We start from the raw sequence: 12,394 nt of genomic DNA, 5'->3' as shown, positions 1-12,394 counted from the left end.
CACAGGCAGGCGACGAGGCCGGACTGTCCCTGCAAGTCCCGGCTCTGTCACTCGGGAGAACCTATCTGAGCGCCTGAGTTTCCTCATTTGTAAAACGGTCCTATGGCACAGCTCCTCTAGGTAAAACGCACCGTAACAGGGACCCTCCTCCAGCAACTCCTGGGGTCTTTCTCAAGCCAGGCCCCTCGGGGCCCCAGGGCCCGTGCAGGTCAGCTCCTCCATTGATCAGGTCACCGTCTCTCCGGGTTCTGAGAACGAGGCTGGACCCAGTGGTCTCTCAGACCTCCTTAGCCACACAGGCTGGGGAGCCATGACCTGGGGGGGACCACAGGACCCCCTTGAGAAGGGTGCTCCTCACCTCAGGGTTGTGGTTCCTTAGCCACACGGTCACGAAATAGCGATACATCGGGAACAGCTTCATGGCAAACTGATCTTCCGTCATCACAGGATACACACTGTCCTCCAGATGCCGCAGGTAAAACTGGACCGTCTCACAGAAGGTCTCCATGGCTACGGAGCAGGGTGGGGGCGGTGAGCCCCGAGGGGCAGCAGCCGGACGAGGTCTCCCGGGGCCACCTCCCTCCAGAAGGCATTGGCACACTTCTGTAACCAGCAGGTGAGCGAGATGGCCTAGAAATGCCTCTCTTCAGCCCGTGCTCTCTGCCTTCCAATTTTTATCAGCTTTCTACCCATGTGTGAGGGGGGCTGTTAAGCCTACGGGTGTGTCCAGACCCCAGTCCTTGAGATTCACATACAGGGGTCAAGGGTAGGAGATGACTCCTTACTCACAGCCCGAGGATTGTCCCACGGAGGGCAGTGAGCACATTTTGTCTTATTCTTCTCAGGGATCAGGGATTTGGGACCCCCCGAAACACTTAAGAAATCAAAACCTGGGGCAAGGAGATCAGACCATAAAGAGCATCCGAGACCAGCCCTGGTCGGGCCCAACATAGAGCCATGTTCCCTGGTTCCCTCTCCTGTGAAATCCCGCCGTCCTCCTGAAACGCTCGAAACAGAGCCGGGTAAACCGAGTCACAGAGACAACCTCCTCCCGCTAAGCCGTGTTCCCTTGAAAGCACCGGCCACAGTTCCACCGCCTGTGCCCCCCCGAGAGCCGATCGGGGCCACACGAAGCAGGAGATTGGACAAATGCTCGGGGATAAACGGACAACCTACCTCCTGTTCAGCAAACCCCTCCACCTACTTGCCCGGGGCCCTCGTCCAGCCCCCTGGCCGGGCCCCACCAGGCACGTACCACTGCACATCACCTGGCACATCTTGGCTTCATTGGTGAGTCTCAGCATCGTGAATATGGTGGCCAGGGTGATGCCCATGTATGGCATGAATTCAAACACTGTGCAGGGGGACGAGAGGTGGCAGGGAGTTGGGGGCGGGTCAGCAGGGACAGGGCAGAGGACAAGCCCGCTTCCTGCCACCTCCCGCCCCCACGGAGCCCAGCGTGTGGCTGAGGCCACAGGATAAAGTGTGGAAGTCCGTGGGAGGTGAAAGGAACAGACCGGAAACAAGTGAAGGGGGAGGAAGCAGGAAAGGAAGGAGACCGGGGACAGGGAGACAGAAGGAGGAGGAAGAGGAGGAGGGGGAGGAGGAGAGGGAGACAGAACCATAGGGAGGAGCTGGCAGAGCAGAAAGTCAGGGAGGGGAGACTGAGCCTGGCTCCTGGATAGATGCCTGGCTCTTTACGTGTCCCATCAAGGTCCTTGGATGAACAAAGACACAGGGAGACAGGCAGCAAGAAAGAGAGACCAGAAGAAGGCAACAGGCGGGCAGAGAAAGGAAGGAAACCGAGGGACGCTGGGGGCAGAGAAGAGGCGTTGTTGGGGGAAAGGGAACAGGTGACAGAGCCACCCTCCCCTCCAAGCCTGGCTCCTCCAGCGGCTGTCTCAGAGCAGCTAGTCCCCTGTCCCCCGCCCCGCTCTCTCCACCCACCCGGCCCCATCTGACCAGAGCCCCTGCAAAATGGGACACGCTGGCCCCCGGACCCTTCCTGAGCCACCGCCCTTCTCGCAGCTTCCACACCACCGCCACCTGTCCCCGTCTCCCTGCCAACTCTCTTTCTGACGTCGGGTTTCTCGGAGCTGGGTTCTGCCCGCCTCCTCTTCTCTGTCTGCATCTGTGGGCGTGGACGGCTTTGAGCACCACCCACACGCCAAGACCCTGGGATGAAGGCCCCCCACACTTGCCCTCGGACTCGACTCCGCATCCACCCATCAGCTGGCCACCTGACCCCGCCCCTCGAAAGTCCCACAGGAATGTGAACTCAGTGCACCTGCCCGGCAGCCAGCTGCTCACGCCTGAAGCTGGGAGTCTTCCTTGGCTCCTCTTTTTTTTCCTTCACCTCCAGCACAGAACTCATCAGCAAGTCCCATCAGTCGGAGCCTCGTTCATCTCTCCCGTCTGCGCACCCCTCACCAGCCTGGCCCCAGCCTGAGCCACCGTCGCCTCTCACGTACACACCTCTCATCCCTTCTCCACCCACACAACAGCTAGAATGTTCTTCCTGGAACCTGCGTGTCACAAGGCAACCCTGCAGCTTTCCGGGGCTCTCAAGTAAGGTCCAGACTCTACCACACCCACCAGGCCCTGCCAGCCTCTCCAACCCCACTTTCCACCATCTGCCCTCACCCTAACGACAGCCACAGTGACCTCTCAGTCCTTCAGAGAAGCCGAGCCTTTCCCTGCCTCAGGGCCTTTGCACATGACATTCTCCGTGCCGAACGCCCTCCCACATCTGGTTCTTCACCATCGTCTCGTCCTTTCGGGTCACAGCTGAAATGTCGCTACCCCAGTGAGGGCCCCTCACAGAGGTGAGGTCCCCTCCCTCCTGATCTCAAACAGCCACCAGGCTGTTCTCGTCACACCACATGTCATCTCATATGATGATGGCCGATTTTCTCGTTTCCTTGTTTACCGTCCTTTATGGAGGCGGGACCGAGCGCATTGTACTCACTGCCACTGTGCAGCGGGAGCCCAGCACCTGCTGTGGAATGGGGGAGGCGGGAGGGGAGGGGTAAGAAGGAAAAGAGATGAGAACACAAGAGAACGGGGCCCGAGAGGGAGAGCGGTCTGGAGAAAGAACGGCAGAGGAATGAAGAGACAGAAATGAGAGGCAGGAACACGGAATCTTGACAGCTGAGGGGGACGCGGAAACGGAAAGAAGGAATGTCAGAGGAAGGGGGGATGGTTGAAGCGGGAGACGGGGATGAAGGCGAGCTTGTGTCGGGATGAGCACTGGGCGATGTATGGAATCCTGAAACTGATATTACGCTGGACTCAAAAGAAAAACTTAATATAAATTTAAAAACTAGAAAAGAGGGAAATGGGGCTGGTCAGAGAAGACACAGGCAGTGACCGGGAGGGAGCGCCAGGCCGGCCTGCGGGGCCAGACCCGCCCCCCCCCCCCCCCCGCCGCCCCGGGCTGAGGACCCGCGTGCGCCTACCGTTGCCATTGGCCAGTTTCGCCAAGGTGACGATGACGAATTCGTCCGTGAGGTTGAGAGGCTTGAGGTGGTGCTGCAGCTCATACATGACCAAGTTGAAGTGGTTGCGGGACAAAGCCACCAGGGTGTCGCTGGCCACCTCTGCTTTCACGTAGCCCTCCACCTGCAGGGGACAGGGGAGGGACATGTGTCTCCACCACCCGCTGGGCTGCCATGAAAACCCTCCTGCCCCACACCTGCTCCAGCTCAGGCTCCGCCTCTTCTTGCCCCCCTCCCCACAGGTCACTGGACCAGAGAAGCCAAGCCTCTCCCTGCCTCAGGGCCTTTGCACATGATGTTCTCCGTGCAGAACTAAATCCTGCATCCACCCCAGGCCACCAACATCTCAGCCCCTGGGCTGGCAGGGGAGGGGGGCAGGGCACCGATGGACCCAGGGCTTCACTACCTCCAGGCTCTCCCTCATCTCCTTGGAGGCGATGGCGACCAGCCTCTGGACGCCCTGATCCTCTAGCTCCCCCTCCTGCTGGATGATCTCCTGGAGGATGTTGTAAATGTTGACTTTGCGCTGGGTGGAAATCTGGGAAACGATTACGGGCGGACGGGAAGATCCTGGAGTAGGTTGTGGCGCCTGGGATGGACCCAGCCCTGCCCCCAACACAGCCCACCATCTACTCCCTCCACTGGCCCTCCTCCCATATACCCGTGATTCGCAAGATACGTGTATTTGATCTTTGTCCCCTTTCTGGTTTCTGGCACAGAGCTCCTAAAACCCTTGGGAGTTTCCTAAGTGATGAGAGCCCTGAAAGAGTCCTTTGTTACCTTAATGAGGTGACTCGGAAAGCACCCAAGGATGGGGGCTGGCTGCCGGGAGAACCATCCCTTTCATTAGAGGGTCGTAACTTTCAGTCTTGGAGCGGGGGAGGGGCCGGAATCCGAATGCATTGACCATAGCCAATGATTCAATCGGCGGTGCCTCTGTAATGAGGCCTCCCTAGATCGCAGATCAGGGCTCAGCGAGCTTCCAGGCTGGCAAACACGTGGGGATTCTGGGAGAGCGGTGCACCCCAAGAAAGCACAGAACCTCCGCACCCGTTCCCCATGGCTTCCCCTCTGCATCACCTCCATCTGGCCATTCCTGAGTTCGATCCTTTTACAATAGACTAGTAATCCAGCGAGCGGTCTGTTCCTCTGAGTTGTGTGACCCACTCTAGCAAATCAATCAAACCCAGGGAGGGAGTTCGACAGCCAGTCGGTCAGAGGCATGGGGGGGGGGGGGGCAGCTTTGTGGGACTGAGCCCTTAGCCTATGGGATCCGATGCTGTCTCCAGGTGGGTAGGTCAGAACTGAGCTGAACTGTGGGACGCCCCGCTGGTGTTTGAGAACCGCTCGGTGGCGGAGGGGGGTGGGGAACCCCACACGCATTGCAACTGGTTCCAGAATGAGTCATACCCCACCTGGGGGTTGTCCTCAAGCTGCCCAAGAGGCAGGCCCTACCGGGTTCCACCCCCGACACCTTTCTCCGCCCTCCCCCCATCCGACTCATCCAACTGGCCCTGGCGGTGTGGCCCGCAAATCTGTTCTCTCTTCCCTGTTCTCGGTCCGGCAGAGTCAGCAAGACAAGAGTCACATGGTCAGCGCCCCAGATTCTCCACACGCTTGTCACTGGCCCACTTGAAAGCCCAAGAACGCAGTCCGCCCTGGTGGGGGAGCACTCGATACCGGGAAATGTGCCTCTCACTCCCTTTTGATTCCCAGATAGCCGTATCGCCATCTTAAATGACCCCGTTTAAGGTAGAATTGGACACAGAGACCGTATTCCCAGACCACACCTGGAGACTGGCGATTAAAATAACCCTTACTGAATCAAGCTTGACTAGCTGCTCTCACAGAATGAGTGTGGGCCGTTGACATGGGGGCCATGGCCCGCAAAGCCCTTGGAAAGGGGCCTCCTCTCTGTTGGGAGGGCGGCCACTTCCCAGCAGCCCCAGAGGCCTTGGAAAAGGCACCTCAAGAAGGAAGAAATTCACTCAAACTTATATGTTCACCTAGTGAAATCTGCTCCAGAGAGTCGTGGCCTTGTTTGCCTGGTGTCGCCCTGGCGAATAACCGAGGCTTCTAAACTCCAACCAGAGATTCCTCATGGAAATCCCTGGAAGTAAGAAAACTGGGGGGCCTTGGCCGTTCGGTACTGCCTGGCCCTGGACCAGTGTCCCTCAGTCTTTTTTTTAGATTGTTCCCTAAAGAGCCTTCTTAGACATTTTTTCCTGATTGCACCCCTACCCATGAAGCCTTAATTCCCCGAGTATGTGACCTATCTGTTTATGTGCATCTCTGTACTTGATAACATAAAAAAGTAAGGTTTTCTTCAGAGAATCCATTTTACCCGGGGGTGGGGGGAACAGTTTCACCCCCGTGGAGAATGCATGCTCTAGATTTTCACAGAGACCTCAAGGACACCTGTAGGCTTCATTAACACTCCTGCAGGACCTGTGTAAACAGCCAGGTAAATTTTAATAAGACCAGCCTCCTCTGTGATCAAGAGGCATCTCTGGAGAATATTTATGGTCGCAAGGCAAAAACTGTCAAAGACTTGGAAACTGACCTAAAGACAGGCACCAGAGGAGGTCTTGGGGCTGTCTGCAGCCGCTCAAAGATTATGGGGCCTCAAGCAGGGTGCACCCTTGACCCCCCGTGATTGTCTAGGCTACGTTATCTGGGGACAGAAGCTCAGTCCTAGGAAACTGATACGAATGCAAATGCTTCCTCCCTAGCAACAAAAATCATTGCTGTTCCTGGCAATGTCAACGACTTTTGTCTGGTTTAACAGATTTTGACATTCTGCTGGCTGCTTCACTATTCAATGAAGAACGGAAATCTCCGAAACAGGTTAATTTCAAATGTGCCCACGTGTTTAGTGTCTATGTATTGCCACTGATTATTGACGAGGGAGCATGGGGCGAGCTGAGGACAAAGTACAGGCTGACAGCACCCTCCCCCCACCCCCGCCAGGGGGGATACGTGTGATATTCCCCAGACACTCCTGGCTGCCCAAGAAGAGGGGAAAGGAAAGAAAGCAAATGGTTGACTGATGGAGATCGAGGTCACATAGGACGGGAGTCTCCTTCAGTTTACGGATGACTTAGTAACGGCAAGAAAAAGGCAATCTTATCCAGAACCTAATCTCCAGAAACCTGTAGACTCCGTTTCCTGGAGCCCTCATATCACCCTCATCGAGATGTAAGGGGGTTTAAGTGCTTGCCGTGGTGATGTGGGAAACAAAGGCAAATGAAAAATTAGATGCCCGTACTGCCTACAGCCCGGTGACGAGTCCTTGAAACAGACAGAGTGACCTCCCTCTAGGAGCTCGGCTGCCTCGATGATGACACTTTGTTAAGGGTAAAAGGGAATCTGGGCTTCACGTTATCCTGACCCCCCAGGATCCTGTAAGTCTGCTTTAACATATAAAAATTCCTTTATCTCAACTCCCCAAGATACATGCAGGCAATCATACTCCAAGCCTATGGCCCCCTGATATACATCTGAAGGGTCTCATGACTGAGGTTTTACTCAACAGTTTTTCTAACAGCAGCCAGCCCCTCAAGGGCCTGGAAACCTTGCTTCAAAATTCCTTAGAGACTTACGCTGTCCCTAACCCCCTCCCAACCTGAGGTATATAATGAGTTATCTGTCACAACCCAACACAGCTCTTTCTGCCCACAGGTCCTGTCCCTGTGCTTTAATAAAATCACCTTTCTGCACCAAAGACGTCTTGAAGAATTCTTTCTTGACCATCGGCTCTGAACCCCCTATCACCCCAAAACCCCATCAATTATGGCCTGGGTGTTAATCATGCTCTTAAATGTTTTATATTTCCCGACACCTCGGGGTCGATGACCCTGGAGAGCCCACCCCTCCCAGGCTTAGCCAGTTACTACCAAGAGCAAACAGCTCCCCGGGGAGCATGCTTTTCAAATGCAAACCAGCCAGTCCAAAGGCGGTACCATCCACCTGCTCTCCCACTGGGAGCCACTATCCACCTGCCCCTAATGACCCCAGGGCCACATGCCAGACAACCAGGGACAGCCCCGATACCCAGAGCCCGCTGAAATTGTTCACACTAGCCCATCTTCAGCCTGCTCACCCCGCCCGTCCCATCCCCCCTCCCCCCACCAGAGACCACAATATAGACTCTTGCCCCCGTTCCCTCCTCGCTCCCTCTGTTTCCTGGCCCACCCTGGTGCTTGCTCATGTGGCCCTGCATGATATGGCCTGTCCCCTCCCCCCCCCCCCGCACCTCCTAATAAACCCACATTTTAAAAGTCTGTTACAAAACCCTTTGCCTGTCTTTGCTCCTCACAGCTGCCACCCATCTTTGTACAAAATCAAGCTTTCTCTAAAGAATTCCTACAAAGATCTCCCGCACTTCCCAGCCCCAAAGGCCACAGGACAGTCTACACTCCAGCAGTTCTCAAAGTGTGGTCTCCAGACCAGCAGCCTCAGCATCACCTGGGAAGGTGTGAGAAATGTTGATTCTCAGGCCAGCCCCACAGACCTACTGAATCAGTAACTCTCAGCACGGGGCCCAACAATCCGGGTCTTAACGAGCTCTCCAGGGGACCCTGATGCTCTGCCCCAAACTCTGCCCTGTCTTGCCCACCGCGATTTCCCGTCACACCGCCCATCACTCCCTCCTACGCCTTCCACCCCACTCTTGACCCCCGGCTAAGCAGTCCCCGGGCTGGCCCAGCACTTTGCACCCGGTTCTGCTACGTCTTGGCTGCCCCGGGTCTACCTGCTTCACTCCTTCCACATCTTTGTGACTACGTTCGTGAGCCCTAGGACAAGGGCTCCCCAACCCACCGTGTCAGAATAAGGCAGCTTTTTAAAAATTACCAAAGCCCCAGGCTCCCATGGGCCCTGTGAGTCAGAGCCTCACGGTCTTGCCCGTGTCTGTGCCCCAGCACCCAGCCCTGTGCCTGCGATGGTCAGTAATGTGTGCTGACCCACGGGTGGCCGGGCTCCCAGGCGGGGCCGGGGGCCAGCGGGCCCTACCTCGGGCACCTGCAGGCAACGGATGAGAGCGTTGATCACCGCGGAGGGCTCCGTGGTGGCCTTCTCCGTGATTATCACCGAGACCAGCATCTTCCGCATGTCAGGACCTGTCCCCCCAGCAGCGTCCGTCTTTGCTGACCCGCTGTCCATGATGTTGAGGAGGTTTGTGACTTGTTGGAAAGTACCTGAGACAAGGTGGTGCAGGGGTGGCGCTGAGGTGGCCGTCGCGGGAAGTGCTCCCGCGCCCAGGCCCTCCCGACGCCGCCGCCGGGGAAGCCATGCTCTTGCCACGATTGGGCGGGGCCTCCCTGTCCTGGTGCAGGCAGAGAAACCGAGACCTAGGCTGGGACACGCCCTCAAGGAGTCAATGGCCAGGACTGGACGGGACAGGAATGCAGGGGTGGGGCCGACTTTCTTGCCTCCGTCGTCGTCGTCTGGCTCCAGGGGTTCCGGGTCCTCCGTTTCCTCTGCCGGGTCCTCGTTTGAGCCTACCACTGCTTCTGTCATCTCCTCCACAAGCTCTTCGGAGACAAGATTTGTATAAAATCGTTGGTGTATCAACACAACCCAAGAGACCACCGCCCCCCCAAGAGTCACACCCTGCATAACCCTCTCCCCTTCGGTGTGGGCAGAACCGGGACTTGGCTAGACCCGTGTTCTAACCAGTAGACCGAGGCCAAGGTGACAGGAAGCCACTCCCAGGGTCATGTGCTCTCATAGCAGCCTCTGTGTCCTAGGGATGGGAGAGGGAGTCTCACGCTAGCCTTGAAGTTAACGGCGTGGCCTAAACTGCCTGTGGAAGGGACCCGGTGGCAAGAAGCCGAGGACATCAGTCCTCCAACCCCATAAGCTTGGAAGAGAACTAAGCTCCGGAAAGGATGTGTCTGCACCAACACCATGAAGGCAGCCTGTGAGACCCCCTGACTCCGGATCCCCGGAAACCGTGCGATGATAGACGGGTGTTGTTTTAAGCCACTGACACAGCAGTGGCTAACTTGGTTAAGAAGGGCCCTTCCTCTCCTCTCCACATCAAACACTAACAATTAATGAGAAACCCACCTCTGCCGTCCTCGTTGCTCCTCTCAAGGAGCTCTCGTAACATCAGCAGCTTCTCAAGGGTTGACCAACAACACAGATGTCAAAATGGAGGACTGGATGCTCCCAGATCCGTTCGCCCCCTGACCAGAGTTCCCGAAGCCTGAAACTCCACGGGCTCTTCACCGTCCTGAGCTCTTTCCCTCCTGGCAATCTGTTGAAGAGCTCCTCTGGGACTTAACTACTGACCTTTCCTCGGAGTCCCCTCCTGGTTGGGACAAAAATACACCACAAGGAGAGGATGCCTAATACACATCAAAGGTAATGTGGACAAGGGCAGGTGGGTCGTCAAGGAAGTGGGGTGGTTGGCTTCTCAGCCGTAATGTGGATGAGGAAGAGGTCTCCTGGCAGGGTGGGAGGGTTTCACTAGAACCATCACCGTTAGGTCGCAGACCCTTGGAACTCTGAGATCTAACTGCCTTCCTGAGTCTTGATCAACTGAGGGCTTCAAGGAGTGCGCAGGGCCCTGTGTTAAAACGCCGCATTATGTTGTCATTAGACGTTTCTTTTATCCATATGTGCGGTGGAATACGGTGGCCTGTTTGGAAAAGGGGCAGAGCGGGAGCAGGCGTTATCGACTACCACATCCCCTGGGGATGCCCTGTTGGTTTGCAAGCTCCACAGAAGCTCCTGGGGTGAAATCTGAAACTGGCCTCTGTACTCACAGGGCGGGGAGAGACTGAAGAAGCCACTCCATGTTGGCAGGTGGAGTTTTCATAAGCAGGAGAACTTACACAGGAGTTTCATCTTGGGCAGCATCAGGACAAGTGGATCTCTGCACCCGCCAACCACAACTTAAAAGTTTATACAGAGGTCTTAACCGGGTTCAGTCACCCCTACCGTCAAGGTGGCCTCAACACCATCTCAGTATCCCAAAACGATCTCCTTGGATCATCCTCTGGGAGTGAGAAAGGCAAGCAGAACCCACATTCCAAGGACAGGAGAGGGGATGCAAAGCCTCTGATTTCCCAGGTCCAGCTCACAGGTCAGCTGGCAGTCATGTCTTCTCATTGACCTCTTCACTTCCACCCTGAGGTCATAGGACCTCCAGGTGGGAAGATGTGGTCAGGACAGCTGGGGTGGGATGGGTGACAGAGGGGTCCCGGGAAGAGGACTCTTCCTCCCCAAGGACTGGGTGGCTTACAGGATGGGGCAGGGGGTTCCCCCTGACAGGTAAGAGAGCAGGTACCCCATTTCCTGAACCAAAAGTGGAGCCCAAGATTTTCTCGTCAGTTATAGCTGTAACAGGCCATATCAAAAGTTTGAGCAACGAAATATTGGCCTTTGGAAACTTGCTGTGCGTTACAGAGCAATAGAACAAGACTCAGAGCCATGTAAGTCCACGACAGCTTAGCGAAAATTCCCACTCAAAGTTTGCCCATGCGGCCAAGAGGCCTGCTCCTCAGTCTCTGATAGCGGGATGCTTTTTGCCCTTTGCAGCCCATTTCTACTTCATTGAAGCCAGATGGTTGGAAAATGAGCTTCACAGGCATGGTGCTAAACCCTTCTTCCCTGTAAAGTTCCTGCGTTGTTCCTCACTCTGCCCTTTGGAGACATACTGACCAATATGGAAGAGACACAAGAAGACAGTTATCACATGCCTTGCTTTCGTGGCTACCTCTCCCACTCTCCTCTGGGCCTGCTCTTTTCCTTCAAAGATCATTCAAATGGCACGGCTCCCATTCCGTTCCACAGACCCTACCTGCCTGCCCGCTGCGAGCAGCTAAGCACAGCTCTCCATGTAGAAGTGGATATAGAAGTGGGTAGGGCGTGCCTGCATCCTCTGACAGTCTAAAGACCCAACCCATGGAAGATCGTGCGTTTAGGGCCGGCACAGAATGTATCAGTTAGCCATTGCTGTGTAACAAACCACCTCAAAGCTTAAGGACAGAAAACAACCATTTACTGTTGTTCATAAATCTGTGGGTCAGCTGGGTAGTTCTGTTGCTCTGGGCCATCTCTAGCCATGGAGTTGCTCGTACATCTGCAGTCCGCTGGTGGGCTGGGTGAGGGCTGGCTGGTCTAGGACAGCCTCCCACCGGCACCTGGCAGTTGGCTAGCTATTGGCTGAAGAGGCTAGCGTGATTGGGACACATGTCTGTCACACAGTAGGGCTCACCCAGGCTGTTTTTACAGTAGGCAAGTGGGCTTCAGGAACAGGAAGGCCTCCTGATGCCTAGACCCAGAAGTGGTACCCACCCACTCTGTCACATGCCACCAAAGCAGGTCACAGGCCAGCCGGGGCTTGAGGGGTGGGGAAATAGATCCTCCTCTCGATGGGAAGAGCTGCAAAGCCACATTGTGAAGGGCCTGGCTATCAGGAGGGGTACAGAAAGGGGCTGCTTTTTTGTCGCACATATAATGAGTACAGAAGCCATGGAAAAAGTGAGATGCCCCTGCACATACTATCCAGAGAAGACACTAAAGCGATGAGATCAAGGACAAAGAAGAGGGCTGTACTTGGTTTTCTGAAATAAAAATGCTTTTTGGGTTTCTTTTTCAGGGGAGGGCAATAACATTTGACTCCCGTGTAATCCATTCATGAAATCGGCCACTCTCGTGTGCTGTCGCTCTACCGGGCTTCCTACCTCTGCTTCTACAGGAACTAAGTTGAAAATAAGTATCTGTAGAAACCCGTGACTTAAAATGCACGTGAAGCACGAAGGCAGGATGTGGGGAAAACGGACACAACGTAAACGTGTAGCGGACACATCCGGGAGCCTGTCCCCGGCTCACTAGCTCCCTCTCCCCTGACCACCGGGGTCAGTCATGGCTTCTGGTGGCCATGT

The 12,394-nt window shown here is 55.7% G+C and overlaps 1 protein-coding gene and 1 long non-coding RNA gene across 10 annotated transcripts in view; one reads left to right on the top strand and one right to left on the bottom strand.

The window, feature by feature from the left end:
• The window catches only part of MROH2A (maestro heat like repeat family member 2A), a 45,440-nt gene extending 34,886 nt beyond the window's left edge, over nt 1–10,554 (bottom strand). The window contains exons 1-7 of one of the 7 annotated variants that reach the window (XM_045034658.1): nt 9,570–10,554; nt 8,930–9,031; nt 8,511–8,695; nt 3,904–4,035; nt 3,459–3,621; nt 1,256–1,354; nt 359–603 (exon numbers count right to left, since the gene is read on the bottom strand). In XM_045034658.1, coding sequence (XP_044890593.1) covers nt 359–603; nt 1,256–1,354; nt 3,459–3,621; nt 3,904–4,035; nt 8,511–8,695; nt 8,930–9,031; nt 9,570–9,612 — 969 coding nt within the window. In that variant the 5' untranslated portion in view covers nt 9,613–10,554. Of the gene's footprint in view, nt 1–358; nt 604–789; nt 892–1,255; nt 1,355–3,458; nt 3,622–3,903; nt 4,036–8,510; nt 8,696–8,929; nt 9,032–9,569 lie in introns of those variants that run through there. The other 6 variants (XM_045034654.1, XM_045034656.1, XM_045034655.1 and 3 more) reach the window with 6 other exon arrangements.
• LOC109502945 lies at nt 477–4,186 on the top strand. Of its 3 annotated transcripts, none has more exons than XR_006583641.1 (5): nt 477–616; nt 846–1,290; nt 1,715–1,853; nt 2,368–2,825; nt 3,740–4,186. It is a non-coding gene; the product is annotated as an uncharacterized LOC109502945 (long non-coding RNA). The 3 variants fall into 3 exon arrangements; XR_002161878.2 differs by having other exon boundaries at nt 2,363–2,825; XR_006583640.1 differs by lacking the exon at nt 1,715–1,853 and having other exon boundaries at nt 2,029–2,825.
• Nucleotides 10,555–12,394: the final 1,840 nt, after the last annotated feature.

The sequence above is a fragment of the Felis catus genome, chromosome C1, assembly GCF_018350175.1.
Source record: "Felis catus isolate Fca126 chromosome C1, F.catus_Fca126_mat1.0, whole genome shotgun sequence".
In the NCBI taxonomy this organism is placed as follows: Eukaryota; Metazoa; Chordata; class Mammalia; order Carnivora; family Felidae; genus Felis; species Felis catus.
The sequence above is the reverse complement of the archived record's forward strand: the minus strand, read 5'-3'. Positions and strand labels throughout refer to the sequence as shown.